We start from the raw sequence: 20,929 nt of genomic DNA, 5'->3' as shown, positions 1-20,929 counted from the left end.
CTTTGAAGGTTACGAATACTATTCGTATATACCTAATAGGTTTAGTTAACTTTAGTTAGATTCCCTTCGACGGCAATTAAAAAAAAATACGCGCGTTTCAAACGCGGTAGTAGTGAAACCTTCAATGGCATTCTATTATTTCGCAGGCTAAATCTTGTAGGTATTTTTCTAATTATATTTCGCTTTTTTCTTTTGTTGAGTTTTAAATGACACCGAACACTAAAGAAGTCTTGTTCACCGTCCTGGCCGAACCGTCGCTTGCGACGAAGGCCTCGACGAGTATATTAACCTACACAGCCCACTGAGTTTCTTGGCAGATCTTCTCAGTGAGTCGCATTTCCCATCCGGTGGAAGAAGCACTGCTCTTGCTAGGGCCAGTGCTAACAACATTTCCGGTTTGAGCCCCGTGAGCTCGCCTACACGTTAAGGCGAAGCTGAAATAGCCTCCTAAGGCTATCGGCATAGGTAGGAAAAAGAAGAAAAAGAAGTTTTCGCTTCAAAAAGTTCTATTTTGTTTGACACGTACATTGCAACAAAGCTAAAAGCAACTGTTTTGAAAAGTAAGATCAGTAGGCAGCGGCTTGCATTTGCCCGTGACATTGCTGACGCTTATGAACGACGATGACTATTTACCACCAGGTAGACCATACGCTCCTCTGGCTACCCACCCTCTCTACTTATGTGAATTGTGAACTGAATTTAAAATAAAAAGTATTACATACATTAGATTCTTTATTTTGATTACACAGATAGTACTAATAATTGTATGGCCCTGGCTATTAAACAATACCGGTGATTACAATGGGCGTCGCGGTTCAGTCGTCAGGTCATGCCCGCGCATCCGTCATACCCGTGCCAATCTGTGCCATTTATACCGCTGCTACAGTAATATAATAGCTGGCTCCGGTACTAATAATGTCAGTAGGCAAATACTGAGTAATAAAAATGTAATATTTTACTTTAACACGCTGATCGTTTTCCAAGTAATTGAGACGTTCGTTAATTTTAAAGGAGAAAAAGAGAGTGAAATAATTATAATGCAATTAAGATTTCCGTCTCAAGGTGGGCAATGGCATTCAAATAGGGACTGTCAATAAGTTCCAATAGCCGTTTAAAATCAGATGAAAAAACGACAAATCCTTGATACGATTAAACCATTATGAGATAAAATAATCCAAATAATTATAATTTGTTTTTTTTTTAGTAAAAATATTTTAATTTTGTATCAAAAATTAAATTTAGCAATATGGGATTTAATTAATATTTTCAAAATATACTTTATTGAGGTTGTTATATTTTATACTAATCTGCATAGTTATTTCAAATAAATAACGCTTAGACTTAGCAAGCGGTAGCGTGAAGCTTCCTCATTACTTGGTCCGAGGTCACGTTTGTTTTGGAAACCAACAGTACCTAGTCTGCGGTAAAATGTTATTTTTGTTTTTATATATTTCGTTTTTGGCGCATTACTGGTTTCGTTGTTTAGGTCAGGACATTTATGGCATTACGATATTCATGAAATGACTAAATTTACCTACGTGTGTTGTTTTAAAAATATTTTTTTGTTAATCACGTTCGTTTTAATAAGAAACTACGAAATAATGAACCGCTGAGGTTGTAATTTGGAATATTCCGAAATTTAGATTGCATTTTAGAGGAAATTGTCTTAAATGTGCCCTGTCATCATTTTAAAAACATGCTCCACTTTTACAAAATGATGAGATGTCCGCAGCTTAGATACACTGACTCATAAAAAAAATTAATGAGACAATTAAAAAAAAAATGGTTCTTCAAAAATCTTAAGATGTAAAGATAAATAAGAAGTGATTTAACTTGTTTTAAGGTCACCAATGCAGTTTAGTTTAAGCTTTTCGTAGTAACTGTAAAGTAAGCACGCATATTATAAAGTTTATTGATATTCTTCACATGACCAGGGTAAATAAATGCCGCCATTCAGCGAAAGGTTTGTCACGGCTTGATAGATTAGAGTGCCCTAGACGTTTCCGTGACTTCGTACTTGGAGTTATTCAGACACGTGAATAGTAAATTTATATCAATTTAATTTTAATGACCGAAAGTAATTTGTATAAATATTAAGCACGTCTATAGGTAAGAATGACTAAGCTACCACAAGCTCACGAGTATTACGATTTGCTCAATTTCACTTATGCGCTTCATAGACCTTCTTATACAGGTACTGTTTTAATTATTGCTTATTACCTATCGGTTCGCGGCACTTTCAAAACCCGTACTTTCGTTATAGCGACTATAGGATCTTATTACATACATATGCGCGAAAGTAACACATAATTATCTAAAGCGAGTTCGGGCCAGTGAGCAAGTCATTAGGTGAGTGGTTCGCTCAAACCGCTCTGTTGTCATCCATGCGTGAGACGACCGCGGCCATCAAAGGTCTAGGACAGTTTCTATGTAAAGTTTTCTTAATATATTTATTTTATAAAAAAAAGAACACAATATTCCTAACCTAAAAGTACATGTTATTATCCGCAACATGCTTCGTCAGATTACAGAAATAAAGTTATCAGCAACATGCTTCGTCAAAAAATTTGTGTCACTATGTAACTATGTAAATTGAGTCAACGTTTTCTCTTTAATGTTTGAAGTTAAGATACCCACAGGACGTAGACTTCGAGATAGACTAGTTATTCCCAGTACAGTAGTCATTACGATACAACTAGACCACGGGATTGTACTTGTTATTATAATATATCCGGCTATTTATCAGACAAAAATAACCTAACAAGTTTTCGAACGACTTTCACGTTGAAGGATAGTATCGTGCAATAATATAAGTCCAGGCAGGTATCTCAATTAGCATTATGCTTTTTTCTGCCTCGAAACAGTGGTGCGTTTTGGGTTTGAAGGGAGTTAAATAATGCAAGTCTGCTTCATTGTTCCAAGTTAAAGAGCGGTATTAGCGTTGTGGTATCTTTGGATAGCCTAACTTTTGGATACCCGGCGTAAAGGAAAACATGGGTGTCGAGACATTTTATGAATAAAAATTGTATTACCGTAGAAGACACCAGGAAGAACATCCAAAATTTCTATAGTAAACCACGAAAGGGACAATTACAAACCGGACTTAAAATATCCGTGTAAAAAGTCGAATGTTCCCTTACACAAAAACAGAAAAATCTTTTGTTTTATTCATTAAATGTTTTAGATGTATATCTGAGAATAGCAGAAATATTAAACAGCAATATTAAAAATTCTAGATTCAAAATTCATTGTAAATTAATGTCAGAAAAACAAAAAATCAGGAAAATGCCTTGTTGTCATTAATAGTTTGCGTATAAAATAATAACAATGCATCATCCAACACCGTGATTTAATTCAGAACTAGATGATGACCGAGCTTTGCCCGGTTTTTTTCTGTTTGATAACGCCATCTTGTTGTGTCTTTAAAGCGGTTAGTTGCCCTCAATTAAGAAAAATAGTATTATTATTCGCCAATAGATGTCGGGAAGAGTCATAAAATTGATTATCGATATGGTTGATTATTGAAAACACGAATAAAACAACATTTTCTGAAAATAAATCGTAGCTAGATGGATTTATCGCCCCCGAAATCCCCTGTATACTAAATTTTATTAAAATCGTTGGAGCCGTTTCCGAGATTCAGATTACATATATATATACAAGAATTGCTCGTATAAGAATATTACGATTAAAATTAATGTGTATCATATTTGTTTCAGATGTGCTGCATTTAATAGGAGAGCCGGACTTTCGAGATGTGCGACTCCGTTGGGAATATGGCAAAGTTGATGAGAAAGATAGACCGAAACTTCTAGCGTTTCAAGTACACTACTGTGAACTTCAAGCCTGGGGACATTCCCGATGTCGTACGAAGGTACGCGTGCAGTACTATAGTTCATCATATCCGTTCCAGATGACGGGGCAAAGCAAAGCTGCCGTCGCCCCAAACATGTCTTGTCAGATTCTGGTGGCAGGACCTCTTGTGAGTCCGCGCGGGTAGGTACCACCACCCTGCCTATTTCTGCCGTGAAGCAGTAATGCGTTTCGGTTTGAAGGGTGGGGCAGCCGTTGTAACTATACTTGAGACCTTAGAACTTATATCTCAAGGTTGGTGGCGCATTCACGTTGTAGATGTCTATGGGCTCCAGTAACCACTTAACACCAGGTGGGCTGTTAGCTCGTACACACATGTAAGCAATAAAAATAAAAAAAAGATCCCCCAGACACACATGCTTTTAGACTCTTCAAGTATCGGTCACCGTGCTCGTCAAACTTGTCGATTACGACGAAGAATTCGAGCGAAATAACCCATAAACAATCAACTGAGTTTCATCAACCCGATCTTCTCAGTAGGTCGCGATTTCGATCCGGTGATAGATTCTGCGAAGCACTGCTTTTGCTAGGGTCAGTATTAGCAAAGTCTCTCACGTTGACCCCCGTGAGCTGACCTAACAGTTACACCGTAGCTGGAATAGCCCCTTAGGGGAAAAATATTCAAAATTGGTAGTAACCTGCAGTCTTATAAAAAACAGTCCACACATAGTGCGCAGATTCATTATATTAACTATATACTTATAGTTATTGCAAATAAAAAAATATGTAATTATTTGTAAAACCACAATTAAAGTTATTCGCTTAATATTGCATGTTCATTTATTTTTTAAATAATTATTAAAAAATTATAATACAGCTCAGCATTTCTTCTTTTAAACTTGATTTCATAAATATATTAATGAGTGGGCAAGCCTTGAAGCTGTTTATTCGTGTTTCATTTCTATTTATGCGTAAAAGAACATCGACGCAAAAGCAGTTAGTTACCTATCCTTCTACATTGTGTGCCTCACATAATGAGCCAGTACTCCAAACGGGAGATAATAGTGGTGGAGTTCGCGAGCCGTGAATGTTGTGCGACAAGGAACACGCTTACCGGTTACGGATAAAACCGTTTATTCGGACTTCTCTTCTGAGCTACGAGCTTCGTAAAGAACTAAAATGTGACTTAGGTATTGCACGATAACGACTGAAATTTTCCGTCAGCTGTGCTATTTTCGCAGTACATAATGCTGTTTCGTTGATCGATCCAATAAATTTATTATAAATTTAAAACAAATTTTATAAACGACTGGCCCGCTTCGCTGGGTATTTTAAATTAACATTATTATTTATTGTCATTAGTATTAGGGAGTCCAACACAACATAAATATTATATGAGTGTTGGACTCCCTAATAATATATAATTAGTCTATCCATTAAATAACTATATTTTCTACATGGATACCAAGTTTCAAGTCAATCGGATGCATGGTTCAGTAGTTATAACGGAACATCCGTAAAAACCACTGTAGATTTATATATTAGTATTGATTTCCAAAATCAATTTATAAGTGCAGTTGTCGAATTTGATCTTAAAAGACGTGTTGTTAAATCTTAATTTATAAACATCCTAGGTCATAGATAACTTGGTGGAGGAGATGTCCACGAGTAGTACAATAGATACATCAACAACGACATCGGGTCCGGTTGCGCGCCGCGGTCGTGCATACAGCACACGCATCACCGGCCTGCGCATGGCCACCACATACTCATTCGAAGTGCGTCCTGTGAGGCGAGACGCACGCGACCTCGCCGACCCGCAGTCGATTGGATCGAAAATCATCATTGTGCCCACAAGAGGATGTTAGTAATTTATAATGTATTATGCTTTTTTAAATGTCAATTTATCGGTAAGAGTATATAAATGGCATCCCGCGTTCAACTGCCCTAATACCGGTATTAGACACTACACCGATACAAAAAAACTGCATACGCAAAAGCGAATATTAAATACTCGTTTTTAATAAAGAATTGATCAGGAAGAGTAGCTAAGGACTCTCAGTATAGCCTATCAAAAAATATTGTTTAATAGTAAATTATTTTTCGTGCTTTTAAGCAAAGTTGTATTTTAGCTTAAAGGGTAGGCTAGTCGTTATGCCTAATCAATTTTAAATTTGAACTCGTATTTCCAGATGGGAATATGAGTATTCGTAATACTTTGCTTTACGCCTTAAACTTTTCGTCTGCTAATCTATACCAGCAGAAATGCAAGCTAAAACGTTCTTCGATAGGTTTAATAAGCAAACGAGCTTAATGCCTATAAGTGTGCTTAGTGTGAGTTTTTTAACATTCTCGATAGCGTAAAAGTTAGTTTATATTTGTAGGGAATGGGATCGTCTGCCTACGTTTGCCGCTAGGGGCGCTGTTCCAACTGCATACAAAATAGGGCTAACTTTTACGCTATCGAGAAAGTAAAAAAAAACTCGCACTAAGCATACTGGTGTTAAAAGGTTACCGGAACCGTTAGACGCACCATACATCCTGACATTTACTGTGTACCAAAGCCTTACTTACTAAGTTCACAAAATTACGCGTTCGGAACAGTTTCAGCCCGAGCTATCCAGTGCTTACCCCACGCGAGCGAAGTGGAAGTGTCGACGGGACCTTATTTTGGCGGTCGCATAGCCGTCGAGGCAGCGGACGGCGGCCCAGAGCGGTGCTCCATACGAGGCAATCCCAACAGCGCACAAGACGCATACATTTTACGCATCCATCACGACGAGTGCGGGTCCGACGTGAACGAGACAACCGTTGCTACATACGTTATCGTTCAAGAGAACCTGCCTATTCTAACCCATAGCACACGACGGTAACTACTTTTAATAATAAAACCCCTTTTTTCGCACGAAGATTCTGCTCATTAGATTATGCTCCCGTGAAGTTTTCTCTTGAAGTAACTTGCTCAGTCTTCCTGTTTTCCCGCAAATCCGTCATTATCAGTTTATTTATCTTGATGTTACCTCATACCTAAAATGTTAGAAATAACAATTTCCAACCTCTAAGACGAAGAAGAAATCTCTACAAGCGTTAATTGCTCGTTATAATAAATGTTTTACCATGGTTTGTTCATAAAGGGCCATACCGAAAACTAAGCAGTTATCAGTGTGCTTAGTGCCAGTTTCTTAACGTTCTCGATAGCGTAAAAGTTAAGCCAATTTTGTATGCGGTTGGAACAACGCCCCTAGCGGCAAACGTACGCAAACGATTTCATTCCATACAAATATGAGCTAACTTTTACACTATCGAGAACTTTAAAAAACTCGCACTAAGCATCCTGTTTGCACACGTTTAAGCGTAGTATCTAGATTGTAGATGAGTGAGTTTTCGTTTCTTTTCAGTTTCCTTGTAATATGCACGTATAAGCCGGAGACGTTGACAGTGCGAGCGGGCATTAATTTACCTAAGTCTAGCCCCGGAGATGTCCTGAATAGTTTCAATTCTCATCACACAGGCGATGTGGAGCCTTTTGAGAATCAAGATATGGACTATAATGAACTCCGACCAGCGAGACTTGAAGCCATAAAGGAAGAAACTAAATCAGGTTAAAATTTACAAAAATAATAGTATACAGAAGACAGAATAATTTTTACCCTCCCCTTCCCCAATCTTAGTCACAAACTAGGCTTCGAATGCAACATTTTTCAATGAAGTTATCGTATACGGCGTATTGTACCAAGAGTCGATTTACAAAACAATTAAGAATTCCGACTCATGTGTCAAGACAATTGACTATTTATTTTTCCTGCGAAGCAGTCTCACATTGTACTTTGAATGGTGGGATGTCCACTACATACCTAGTACAATTCAATTTTAAGCTTCATAACTCAAGAGCAGTCAGCACTTAATACAAAGTGGGTAGAGAGATCTACTTATATTTAAATTCATGATTTCTCATGTTCGCCATGTCCGCAGAAAACAACCCATTGATTTCTTGACATGTTGGAACCGCTACTTCTGGAATTAAAATGATCACTCAAATTCTCTAATCACTATCTTCTTCTTTTTCAGGTGGTTATAGTGAGATCACTTTGGTAATGTTTTTGGTTGTAGCTGCTTTCGGGGGAATAGCTTTATTAATATGGAAAGTTGTCCCACAAAGCGCCAAAGACAACGCTTCTGCATCGACAATATCCTCTTTATCTCCTACCAGTATATTTAACAGGCGAAACAGAGACAGATTTTCAGACCACGGTTCTATTTACTCAATCACGTTATCAGATAAAGATGCGGTGGTGCAGAAGCCGACTGAAGCTGACAATACTTCAGAAGCGTGAAAGAAAATAACTAATAATACGAACTAATAACATTCTCTAAATTACATTAAATGTTTAATACTACACTGACTGGGTGTCACGTAATTATCCTGGGTACGACAGGCGGTATCGTCAGTGATTTTTGCCTTATTTATTTCACTAGTTTTTCAGGTTGCATGTAATGTAAGAAGATTTAAAACAAATTGACGCGAACGGAGTTTTTCAAATTCATACACTTTATCTATATTAGAATTAATAGCCTGTAAAAATGAAATATTCTACTCTGTGTTCCTAAACTATTCATTCAAGTGTGACGTGTGTGAAACTCGAGGAGTCTCGGTGCACTCCAAGAAATTGTCTTATTATTTATTATGCCTGGTATTATACCTACCCTCAACGTAAGACAAATAGGCACTATGGCGCGTAATCAGATTTCAATTGTAGGTTTAGATTCTATAATGGAGTCTCTTGTCTTAAGCATGAAAGTAGCTATGAAGCAAAAATCGTCATTTTGTATTGCCCTGCTTCCTCGTTCCCAACAGCCACGGCTGAATATAGATGCTGAATATAGAATATAGAATAATCTCAAACAATTTCGCAGAGAAGCATAGCACATGTTGAAAAAAAATGTCATTATCCAGGAAACGGGGCATACGTTTCTGTTGACACAATGGAGTCACTCTTTCTTTGATATTTTCTCGTAGTATATATGTAGGTATTGAGATAAGAGTCAACAAGGGAAGGCTCTCTTAAATAGTCCCTATAATTTTTTGGGTTTTGTGTTTGCTGTTTAACTCTAGTGTATTAGTTAGTATTTGTGATGCACTGAATTAAGTATTGTTTTTTTACAAATTTGCCATAGGTAAATTGGATAAGGGGACTATTTTCAAATGGATAAGACTTATTTTGGGTAGTCGAATCCTGAATAGTTTGTTTGAACATTCTATTGAGGTTTTTGAGTACTTGATTGATTAATATAATTTTAGATTTATAGTGTAGGTAATTATCTTATTATAATAGTTTAGATATGTAATGGTATTGTAACGTTTTACATAGCAAGCACTAAATGTGAGGTTAAAAAAGTTTGATTTAAAATACAAGAAACATGTACAAAATTGTTTTTTATTTATACACAACGTCCGGTCGATCGATAACAAATATTTGTTTTTCCATTTTTATTTCTGGAAATAGAAAATCTTTAACGACATCGTTCAGTTCTTCCAAGGCCAGCTGAGCGTGGAGCCTCAAAACCGGATCCTCATTTTCGTCTCTGTATACATTTTTCAATGACCTATAAATCGGTAGTAAATTATCTTTGAGTTCAAGTAGCGTTTCTTTTCCGAGGCCCTTTATTAAATTGGCGATCACCATGACGGCGGCCCGTCTGCATTCTACTGCGTTGTCGGTTCCTATGATATTCCAAATACAGAGTAAAACCTAAAAACAAACAACATTACTTATAGATTATCTTTATATAAATAAGAATTTAATTTAATTTATAAGAATTTAATAAAAAAAAACAAAATGTGTGCAATTCACACGTGGTAGAAGTGAAACCTTCCAAAATTAAAATACAATTATCCTAAATGTCTTAAGTATATGTAAAATTTTGTCATTAGTAAATAATTGTAAGGTAGCGCCCTCTGTGAATTGATATTTTAATTTCACGTAAAAAAAAAATATATATATATATAAGAAATAGTTTAATCATGTCTTTTCTACTCTGTCAAGTTTCAAGGGTTCAAGTTTGAACAAGCTTGCGGCCCACCTGGTGTTAAGTGGTTATCGAAGCCCACAGACGTCAGAACATAAATGCCGCCATACTGATAAGTAATTAGGCAAATTATAATTATATTACACCGGCAATTAGGCAAATTATAATTATATTCGAAGTCGTCGTGGCCTAAAGGATAAGACGTCCGGTGCATTCGTATTTTGTGATGTACCGGTGTTCGAATCCCGCAGGCAGGTACCAATTTTTCTAATGAAATACGTACTTAACAAATGTTCACGATTGACTTCCACGGTGAAGGAATAACATCGTGTAATAAAAATCAAACCCGCAAAATTATAATTTGCGTTATTACTGGTGGTAGGACCTCTTGTGAGTCCACACGGGTAGGTACCACCGGCCCACCTATTTCTGCCTTGAAGCAGTAATGCGTTTCGGTTTGAAGGGTGGGGCAGCCGTTGTAACTATACTGAGACCTTAGAACTTATATCTCAAGGTGTGTGGCGCATTTACGTTGTAGATGTCTATGGGCTCCAGTAACCACTTAACACCAGGTGGGCTGTGAGCTCGTCCACACATCTAAGCAATATAAAAAAACAGTGTTAAACCGTCATTGTGGAAGCCATTAATGGACACAATTTAAATACAGTTAAAATTAGAACAAATTGTATCTAGTTGCGGGACTAAAACACATTAAGCCCATTTAACTGTAAATTTTATTATGATAAAGTATACACACCTCATAAATAATAGTACCCATCTTATAGTGCAGGACTCTAGCTATTTCAGCTAAATTGGAGATAGCAGATGTTCTGATTAGTGGATCATCATCTCGACATCCACACAGCATTGTATTGAGGAGTACCGTTTTATGCACGATTGCCATATCACCTGCAAAAATATATTTTTTAAATGTTTTTTTATAAGACAGTGTTTGGTCATTAGCGTTTCCCATAATTTCAAAATGATTTACTTCTCAACATATGATATTAGGTAGGAACTCTTATTTAGTATATTTATTTTTCGTTTCGGAACAACTAGTGACTAAATACACAGCAGAACTCCTCTATACAGCTTAACTGTTAGTTGTTCAGAGTGTTCCAGTATAGGTCAATGCCGTGACAGTTGTATTACTGTCACGGCATCCCGTCAGGAGCCCTCTTCTTCGATATAGCGAAGGCGTTCGACAAAGTCTGGCACAACGGTTTGATATACAAACTGTATAACATGGGAGTGCCAGATAGACTCGTGCTCATCATACGAGACTTCTTGTCGAACCGTTCGTTCCGATATCGAGTCGAGGGAGCGCGCTCTCGCCCCCGTCACATAACAGCCGGAGTCCCGCAAGGCTCCGCCCTCTCCCCGTTACTGTTCAGTTTGTATATCAATGATATACCCCGGTTTTCGGAGACCCATCTGGCGCTCTTCGCCGATGACACGGATATCTACTACTCGTGTAGGAAGAAGTCGTTATTGCATCGGCGATTCCAGACCGCAGGTACCACCATGGGATAGTGGTTCCGGAAGTGGTGTATCGACATCAACCCCACGAAAAGCACAGCGGTGCTCTTCAAAAAGGGTCGCCTTCCGAATACCACTTTGAGCATCCCACTCCCGACTAGACGCGTTAAAACCTCCGTCTCCACCCAATCCATACCGCGGGCCCCGAAGGTCAAATACTTAGGCGTCACCCTCGACAGAGGGATGACATGCCGCCCCCACTTAAAGACGGTACGCGACTGGGCCGCCTTCATACTAGGACGCCTCTATCGGATAATTTGCAAGTGAAGTAAATTGTCTCTTAGAAATAAGGTGACACTCTACAAAACTTGCATACGCCCCGTCATGACCTATACAAGTGTAGTGTTCGCTCACGCGGCTCGCACTAACTTAAAACCACTCCAAGTTATTCAATCCCGTTTTTGCAGGACAGCCGCCGGAGCCCCGTGGTTCGTCAGGAACCTGCATGATGACCTGGACCTAGAGTCCATCAGTAAGTATCTACAGTCAGCATCAATGCGCCACTTCGACAAAGCGGCACGACACGAGAACCCTCTCATAGTGGCCGCCGGTAAGTTCATTCCCGATCCTGCGGACAGAATGGTAAACAGTCGACGTCAGCCAGAACACGTCATTTCGGATCCTCCCGATCCACTAACGGTGATTTTAGGTATCTCAAGCCCCGGTCATCGTTCTCGTCGAACCCATCGCTTGCAACGAATGGCTCGGCGAGTAAATTAACCCACAGACACAGCTCACTGAGTTTCTCGCTAGATCTTCTCAGTGGGTCGCATTTCCGATCCGGTGGTAGATTCTGCGAAGCACTGCTCTTGCTAGGGTTAGTGTTAGAAACGTCGTCAGGTTTGAGCCCTCGTGAGCTCACCTACTTGTTAGGGTTACATTGAAATGGCCTCTCAAGACCATCACTACAGGTAGGAAAAAAAGCAACAACATTTGGCCCGTTGGTCTACCAAGCATACGCTCGGTGAAAGATGCTCCCTTTGTCGTATACCTACAAACGTTTAATGATACGTGATGGAATTAATAAACTCATGGCTCCAAATTTGGCTAAGAAAAATGTATACTTTTACTATATTAATATACACTAGTTTCTTACCTAGCCTTTTTGTTACTTGAACAATAACATCACCAATTTTCATTCTCAATTCTGCTATTTTGTTTTCGACTTCTTGAGTGACTATTTGATTCTGTTCTAAAACTTGTTTTAGGAATTCTTTACACAGTACATGCAGGACGTCTTCAGTACAATGGATACACAGTGAAGCTAAGCCATTTATAGCTGATAGATAAATGTAAGAGTCATTGTCTTTAAGTAGTTCCTGAAATGAAATTAAAACTTGTATAGTACTTGTATAGTATAATATATTCATGGTTAAAATTTAAGTCAATATCTATTGCACATTCAAACGATTATATGACTGAAAGGTCAATACTATGTGAATAATTTTGCAATTCACTTTCTGAGTATTAATTTCAGTTAGAATATGGTATAGAATTAATTTAGATACCTGAAATATGCAGAATATGTAATGCTTTTTAGAAATAGTCTCAGGATCAGCAGAATCTATTAGCTTTGTCAGTTCAATGAGTCCATGAGCTCTGACCGGTACTAAGCTGTCAAATACATCTGCCACAGCTTTTTCATATCTGGAATTTATTTTCTCACAATTCCCAGTGTTGATGTAGGACAGGGCTTCTTTGGCAAGCAAATGGTTATAATTAGAGTAATCTTTTGATATTTTGTCCAACACAGGTTTCAGTCGATCCAATGTACTTTGCAAACTGTCCCCCTTTATAGCATTTGACAAAATTACATTCAAAAGAACTAAAGCGACTGTGGAGCATTCTTCTTCTGAATTGTAATTTTGGACAATGAAATATTCTATAAATTGAACTACAATGAGAGGGTTCTTTTTTAATGTGCTAGTTATTTTGGGTGTGTTGGATATCTCAGAGAGTAACTGCAATATTAAGGCATATTGCTCATCAATTTTATCAATCAATAGTGGATCATCATCTTCTACCAACAGCATATCTTTATTTGGCTTTTTTTTCCTCTGTATATTTAACTCTGTAGCTATCAATAAGGAGACCTCAAAGACATTGGCAACAAACAAACTATCACCTGAAGCTTCAAATAGTTTCAAGAAATAAATAAGTAACTGGTCTTTCTTTAACACAGGTCTCTCTGAGATTGCTTTTATAGTGACTCCAGCATCATATTCTTCAACCAATATATCTGATGACTGTAGATGATCTTGTTCAATTAAAATTTTATACATTATACTTGAAACTTCCTCTTTATTTAATTGTTCCATACATCTCAATAGTAGCTCTTTTACTTTTGTTTGCATATCTACATTCTTTGTACACCTTGCTCCAATTAAGAATAATACATAAATATTAGGTTTTATTAATTCCGCAGGCCAATCTATCTTCAAATATGTACATGAATGTAGAATATTGATTTTTTGTTCTATTTCTTGTGGAGAAAAAATAACAGTGCCAGGTAGTTTAGAGTTAGAAATCATAGTTTCATAGTTTAATGTGTTGAATGTTCCTTTGACCAAGTCAGAAACAGATATATCATCTTTGTACTTGTCATATAGTGTAAGTAAACAAGCTATACCAGTTGATGAGTACTGTCTATTGTTTAAGGATAAAACTTGTTTCAACTGTGAACACATGTTTTTTAAGTAATCAGTTTTAGAGTAACCTTTATGCACAACTGATACTATCCTGCAGATCATATCAATTTTTTTCCATTCACAACCAGTATCAGCATTATAGCTTTCAATGAAGCATCTTATCAAACTTAACAATCCACCTGAGGCCAACAATCTTTTACTCATCTCATTTGAAATTACCCTCTGAAGAAAGGCCGGAGGTGTCGGATCTGTTATACTCTGTAATACAAGCAACTCTTTCATGAGTGTAGGCTGGAAACAGGTACTTACTAAATTATCATAGATTTTTAGATACTTTTGTCTATCATTAGTGAATGTTTTGTACATTTCTTCAGTCATGACAAAGTCCTTATATGTTCCTGGTTTCTTCAACTGAGCAAACGACAATTGTATTAGAGCTGCTAAGTAGTCAGACAAATGTAAGGTCATTATTATGTTTTTATAGACAGGTATTTCGTATGACCTGTGAATAAAATCTGTACAATCAACTAATATTGAATATTTTTGTTCTTGACTTAAATTAAAGGAAGGAATTGTATTTGAAAACGAGCATCTTTTTGAAATAGAAATTCCTAGTCCAGGTATAAGGCATGTTGAAACACCAAGCGATGCTACCAACTGGAAGCATGTTCTTAGAACTTTCTGTTGTTTAACACTTATCAATAGAGTATCATCCTTTCTTATTTCTGTCGCTAGCTCATCTATTCCCTCGAATATTTTATGTAAAAGATCTTTCAATAGAACATAGTTGTCAAAATCAGGTTCTCCTTTAGTTTTATCTAGGTTTTTAGTATGCTCATTAATGAACATTGATATGAATGTATTAGGACCATCTGAAATTTAAATTTATAGTTAATTATAAATTGAATTAATGAATTAATTTGCATTTTACTTTATACCTATTAAAGAATAAATAAAAACAAAATCGTCAAGGAAGACAACTGTTTAGAAATATTCATCGCTGATTTAATTCAGAGTCCAAAATCAATTATAATCAGGTAAGCTCCTAGACCTCGCCTTCGCTTCCTTTTGCTTAAAATTCAGGCGTGTATACTGATCATAGAAGTATTTTACAGAAACAAAACTATTCCTAAACACATTTGTGAATTAATGAATATGAAAAAAAGCAGATAAGTATTTTAATACATTATATTTTAAATACCTTTTTGTTGGAAATTTTCCAATTTAGTAAATATATGTTTTATTTCTGACATTATTGGATAATAATAATCAAATCCACAGAACGATACTTAATTTTTTTTTTTTTTTTTTCTCCCATTTCTTGGCCTGCACGGTTTGTGCGTCAGCCACGCAAAAAGGTTAGGAAGTGTGTTAATGGATTTATTTTTTGGATTTGAAATTGGAACGGAATTTGGAAAAAGGATCAGGTATATATATTATATAAACTAAGTACATAAATGGTTACAATTTTATATTATTATGAAAAATGAAACTAGCTAACATTCTATATACATCAATATTGATATTAGATAAAAGGATAGAAATTGAAGTAGGAAAAGGAATTTTAATGGACAAAAGTGAGGAAATAAAAGCGGAACGGTCATTTCGAGGACAGGCAAAGAATATATGATTAAAATCCCCAACGTCATTGCCACACTCACATATATCGCTAGGCAAAAGGTTAAGCCTTGCCAAATGCAAGGGAATGCATGCATGGCCCAGCCTCATGCGAATAAGGGTCGATGTGATAGCTTTACCAAACGTCAGATTTGAAAACCACGGTTTAGGAGGTATATCCACCTGGATCGTGCTGTAATATCGACCTTTAGTCTGTCTTGAAGAACGCCAAATGTGAGTCCAAGAATTCAATAACTGGAATTTAGGAAGCAGAGCTAAATCACAACAAAAGTTTTTGTACGGAACCAAATCTCCATCATTGACCGCAGCTTTGGCAAGGCTATCGGCCTTGGCATTGCCAAAGATACCCGAGTGCCCCGGAATCCAAGCAAAGGAAACTGTGTAATTTTTGATGCAACATTGATACAATAAATCACGACATGCAATAATCACAGGATGATTATTTCGGTTACTGTTAAAAGGAAAACGTTCCAAGGCTTGGAGGGCACTTTTAGCGTCAGTTAAAATTATTGACTTTTTAAGCTTCATCATTAAAATGTACTCCAGAGACTTCAGAAGACCAAAACATTCTCCAGTAAATACTGAAGTCTCTGGAGGCAATTTTATTTTCTGAACAATGCCAAACTGTTGATGGAAAATGCCGACCCCCACACACTCCTCGGGACCGGGTTTGGAGGAATCGCTAAAAATTAAATGACAATTTTTCCATCGGCTGTCACTGTCAATAATATCAACAAATTTGGCATTGATAGAAAGATCTTGTTTACTTAGGCCGAAATCAAACATAATAGATGGATTTAAAGTTAGGGCATCATAGTTAACACAAAATATTGGAAGGAATTGTGATCTATGTGTAGGAGCTTGAAGAGCTAAGTACTTTTGGAGACTAACAATAAGGCATGGCGGCGATTTATGAGCCCAGTACGGATAATCCATACATTCCAGCAGAGACCGTAACTTAGTGTAAAGAGGATGATTATAAACTTGGAATGCTCTAAATAGAAACCGGTCACAAAGAAATTGTCGTCTGAGGTGCAGGGGGTCTTCAGAACATTCGACCTGCAAAGCGTTAATAGGGCTCGAACGCATAGCCCCAGCAATTATTCTCAGAGCCTTAGACTGGATAATGTCTAACTTATGGAGAGCTACTGCATTACAGGGTTCAAGTATAAATGTTCCATAGTCCAAAATACTCCTTATTAGGGCATTATACAAAAGCTTTAGAGAGAAAGGGTGGGCTCCCCACCAAACTCCAGAGAGGCAACGCAATATATTTAGAATCTTCTCACATTTATCACTTATATAGTAGCAATGAGGGCTTCCTGTAAGTCTTGAGTCTAAAATTACCCCAAGAAATGTTGCTTCACTTTTAACAGGAACTCTAATGTTATTATAAAATACAGACACTGATGGAGGAAGCCTCATACGTGAAAATAAGACTATAATACTTTTAGGAACTGAAAGGCTTAGAGAGTTATTGTCAAGCCAAACTTTTAGCAACTTAAGAGAATATGTGACAGTATCAGACATGTTGTCAATAGAATCACCAGAGACATAGAGGAGTAAATCATCTGCATATTGGAGTGTGTTAACTTTACCCCTAAGGGAGGCTTCCAGATCATGAGAATATATATTGTAAAGTAAGGGACTTAAAACGGAGCCCTGGGGTAAACCTTTCCAGACAATACGGGATTGATAAGAGTCTTCTGATATTACTTTAAGCATTCTACCAGAGAGAAGATTGATTATGAAACTTATGAAAATTTGTGGGATATTCAAATTAATCATTTTTTGTTTCAGAACCGAAAGGTTGACATTATCATAGGCTGCAGACACATCTAAGAATGCTGCTAACACAGACTTATTGTATGAAAATGCCAATCTTATGTCTGTCATAAAAATGCTGAGACTATCCATCGTACTCCTACCTTTCCTAAATCCAAACTGGTTAGGAGATAGTAACCCTTTACTCTCAATAAACCATTCTAGTCTATTTTTAACTAGATGTTCGCAAATTTTGGAAATCACTGAAGCTAATGCAATTGGTCTGTATGATGATGGATCATTAATGGGTTTGTTGGGCTTATGTATTGGGATAACTTCATGGATTTTCCATGATGGAGGAATATTACCTGATGTTAAGATTGAATTAATTAAACTGAGAAAATAAGAAAGGCAGGAGTCGTTCAGGTTTTGAAGAAAAGAATATGGAATTCCATCACAACCCGGGGCTGAGTCCCTAAGCCTTGAAAGAACCCCTTTGAGTTCTGAAAGGCTAAAGGAAATGAATGAATCGCTACTATCATGCTGGGAGAGGAGAGAAGGCTGTGAGTCAGAAGAAATATTATCTATAGATGGGACAAATGGTGGAGCTAATTTGTCAAGAAACAAATCAACTGTACTACTATCCATGAAAGGAGACCTTGGAGGTTTGAAAGCGGGTCTGAATCTACGAATATTTTGCCAAACTTGAGATGGAGAAATTTTTGGTGAAATTGAGGCACAAAAAGATTTCCAGCTATTGAATCTTTTTTGTTTTAATAATTTACGAGTTTTAGTTATAAGATTACTAAGAATATTAAAATTTTGTGTTGTAGAATTTTCTCTGTAATTTTCTTCAGCTATCTTTCTCTCAGCTATCGCAGCAGAACACTCACTGTCCCACCAAGGAGGTGATGGAATATACCCATTTCCACTATTGTTTTTTATAGGAAAAACTTCCTCAGCAGCTTGTAGTAGGGCCCGTGTAAAAGCTTCAGCACAAAGATGATTACTGCTGTCATTTAGTGGAGGTATGGTTGATAAATTTTGTTGAACTTTATCTCCAAATAAGGACCAGTTGGCATCCTTAAGTCTATATTTTAGCCGGGGAGGGGCCTTTGATGTCTTTTCACCAATTTTTTGAGGAAATGATACCATTAGTGGAAAGTGATTGCTTCCATATGAAGACGATAGAGGCCACCAGTTTAATTTAGGAGCAAGTGAGGGACTACAAAGGGTAAGATCTGGTGCACTAATACCCTCATGGGGCTGTGTTCTTCTAGTAGGACAACCAGAGTTTAAAAGACATAAATTATTATCATCTAAGATGTCTAAGATTCTAGCCCCATAATGATCAGACTTAGAACTTCCCCACATAGAATGTTGTGCATTGAAATCTCCCATAACCAAAATAGGGCGCGGGAGGGAAGATAGGATGCTACGAATATCGTCAAAGACTTCATTGGAAGGGTGAGGTATATACATATTTACAAAACAGATATTATTTACACTAGCAGCAATAATAGAAAATTTATCACTGTGATTAGGGATGGGTAAGTGGACAAAGGGCACACCTCCCCTAAGAATTAGTGCCACTCCACCATACCCATCTGTTCTGTCTTCTCTAAGACAGACATGTCCTGGAATTCTAAAATTGAATCCAGGACGAAGCCAAGTCTCTTGAAGAGAGACTGCAAATGGTTTGTAACTATTCAATAAAAAAATTAAGTCACTTTTTTTACTATTAATACTCCGGCAATTCCATTGAATCACCAGAGACTGGTTTCGTGGATGGTCCTGACTGTCCATTAGTTAAAAAAGTTTTTGAAGAAACGGCATCGTTGGACGGTATTTTAATTATGTTCGATTGTGAAAGGTACTGAATTATAGAAATGATGAGATCCTTTGTTATTATTTCTGACAAATCATTGTAATTTTTGAGGCAACCTATAGAAAAGGAAGGAATGTTGCTGTAATCTTGGATAAGCTCTGCATGCGCTTTTTGATCATATCCCTTACTAGAATTTCTGGGACGAGCTTTGGGTTTCAAGAATACTGTTTTCTTATATGATTGAGTCGGACTCTTAAAAGGGCTTGTTAAATTATAGGGGCTTGAATAAGTCATAGTTGGACCCGAAGGGGCTGATGAAGCAGAAGCAACAATGTCAGCATAAGATTTTGAAACTGGTGGATAGACTTTACTTGCTTCTGAATAGGATATAGAGTTTCTAGCCATTGTTTCTTTTATAGCTTTCTGCCTAGCATACTCCGGGCATTTTTTGTCTGTTGCGAAATGGGAACCAGAACATAAAATACACACAGCATCATCTCTTTCCGTCTCGCAACTCATACCTGAATGATTGTCACCACATTTGTAACACCTTGGAGTGCCTCTGCATTGCATTTTGGTGTGACCAAAACGGCAGCAATTAAAGCATTGCAGCGTGGGGTAAATATAAAGCTCTACAGGTAGGGAGTTAAAACACATAAAGACCCTGGGAGGTAACACCTTCCCATCAAAGGTCAAAACTACGGTCTCAGTTGGAACAAACTTGGGTGTCTCGCCGTCATAAACCTTTCTGTTTAGTCTCCTAACTTTCAGAATGCTTCCACAGTTCTGCGGAAGCTCTATATTTTCTATAACATCTTTCTCGTCCCAGTCACATGGAACACCTCTCACTATTCCCATGCGGGTGATAGTGAAGGCCGGAATAAAAGCTTTATATTTATTATCATCAAGAGATTTGTGATTTAGAAATGAGTTAGCCTCCTGAAATGTTTTAAATTGAAATGACAACCTATTCCTTCCAATTTTTTTTATGCTTCCCTCTACAATGCTTTTTATTGAATTTTTTTTTAGAAAGAATCCAAATTGTACTGGATGAATAGATCCAGTTTGATTAGGTTGTAAAATTTTTTGAATATGTACATCATAAGGCGCAGGGTCTGACGCCTGGTAAAGCAGCCTAGCAGTGCGAGGGTTACTCGTAATGTTATTAGAGTTAGCAACCTCATTATGATGGATTTCAGTGATTTTATCATCTGACTCAAGTACTTTAGGTATAACATTATCCTTTATATCATTAGGGGAAAGTTGGCAATCTGGTAGATCTGTATGTTTGTGATTCCTTCTCTTTTTTTGGTTTCTAGTTGATATTCTCTTTCTTTTAACGGATTTAATGTTTTCCGAACAGTCTGTATCTATAATGGAACCTTCCGTTTCCATTCCCGAAGCATCTATTGTAACTACATGAGACACCTGGAGGGATGTCCCTCCAGGGTCTTCGGGCTCCAACATGGAGGCCAAGAAAAAAATACTATTTACATATAATACAATAAGATGACTTACCAGGCGAAGAAAACAAACTAAAACTATAAATAATCAATACTACTAATATATATACACTTTACAACCTGATCCTGTAATATTAAATTAATTTAATTTTCAAAAGTTTAGCCAAAAAAAGACGCCCGCTTAATTCAACACTTCCCGCGCTTTTCCG

At 37.1% G+C, this 20,929-nt stretch overlaps 2 protein-coding genes across 3 annotated transcripts in view; one reads left to right on the top strand and one right to left on the bottom strand.

Moving 5' to 3' along the window:
* Positions 1-9,241, top strand: part of LOC101738011 (uncharacterized) — a 19,525-nt gene extending 10,284 nt beyond the window's left edge. The window contains exons 2-6 of the mRNA XM_004930904.3: positions 3,720-3,874; positions 5,448-5,676; positions 6,418-6,682; positions 7,212-7,414; positions 7,882-9,241. Of these exons, the coding sequence (XP_004930961.1) occupies positions 3,720-3,874; positions 5,448-5,676; positions 6,418-6,682; positions 7,212-7,414; positions 7,882-8,147 (1,118 nt within the window). The 3' untranslated portion in view covers positions 8,148-9,241. The remainder of the gene's footprint in view (positions 1-3,719; positions 3,875-5,447; positions 5,677-6,417; positions 6,683-7,211; positions 7,415-7,881) is intronic.
* LOC101742312 (transport and Golgi organization protein 6) lies at positions 9,230-20,929 on the bottom strand. 2 transcript variants are annotated; one of them, XM_038010720.2, is made up of 5 exons: positions 20,776-20,929; positions 12,888-14,899; positions 12,476-12,698; positions 10,598-10,749; positions 9,230-9,563 (listed from the first exon to the last, which is right to left on the bottom strand). In XM_038010720.2, exons 2-5 carry the CDS (start codon positions 14,874-14,876, stop codon positions 9,249-9,251), a joined length of 2,679 nt encoding a protein of 892 aa, XP_037866648.1. In that variant the 5' UTR covers positions 14,877-14,899; positions 20,776-20,929; the 3' UTR covers positions 9,230-9,248. The 2 variants fall into 2 exon arrangements, with proteins under 2 accessions (XP_037866648.1, XP_037866647.1); XM_038010719.2 differs by lacking the exon at positions 20,776-20,929 and adding an exon at positions 15,229-15,371.

This window comes from Bombyx mori, chromosome 4 (genome assembly GCF_030269925.1).
Source record: "Bombyx mori chromosome 4, ASM3026992v2".
Lineage (NCBI taxonomy): Eukaryota > Metazoa > Arthropoda > Insecta > Lepidoptera > Bombycidae > Bombyx > Bombyx mori.
This window is presented reverse-complemented; position numbering and strand designations above follow the sequence as displayed.

Bases quoted from the DNA above. Each gene is read 5' to 3' on its own strand.
- LOC101742312 (XM_038010719.2), bottom strand. From the start codon at position 15,280: ATGTCAGAAATAAAACATATATTTACTAAATTGGAAAATTTCCAACAA. The intron at 12,699-12,887 runs GTATCTAAATTA...ATTTCATTTCAG, and splicing joins ACATATTCTGCATATTTCAG to GAACTACTTAAAGACAATGA. The intron at 10,750-12,475 runs GTAAGAAACTAG...ATATTTTTGCAG, and splicing joins TCAAGTAACAAAAAGGCTAG to GTGATATGGCAATCGTGCAT.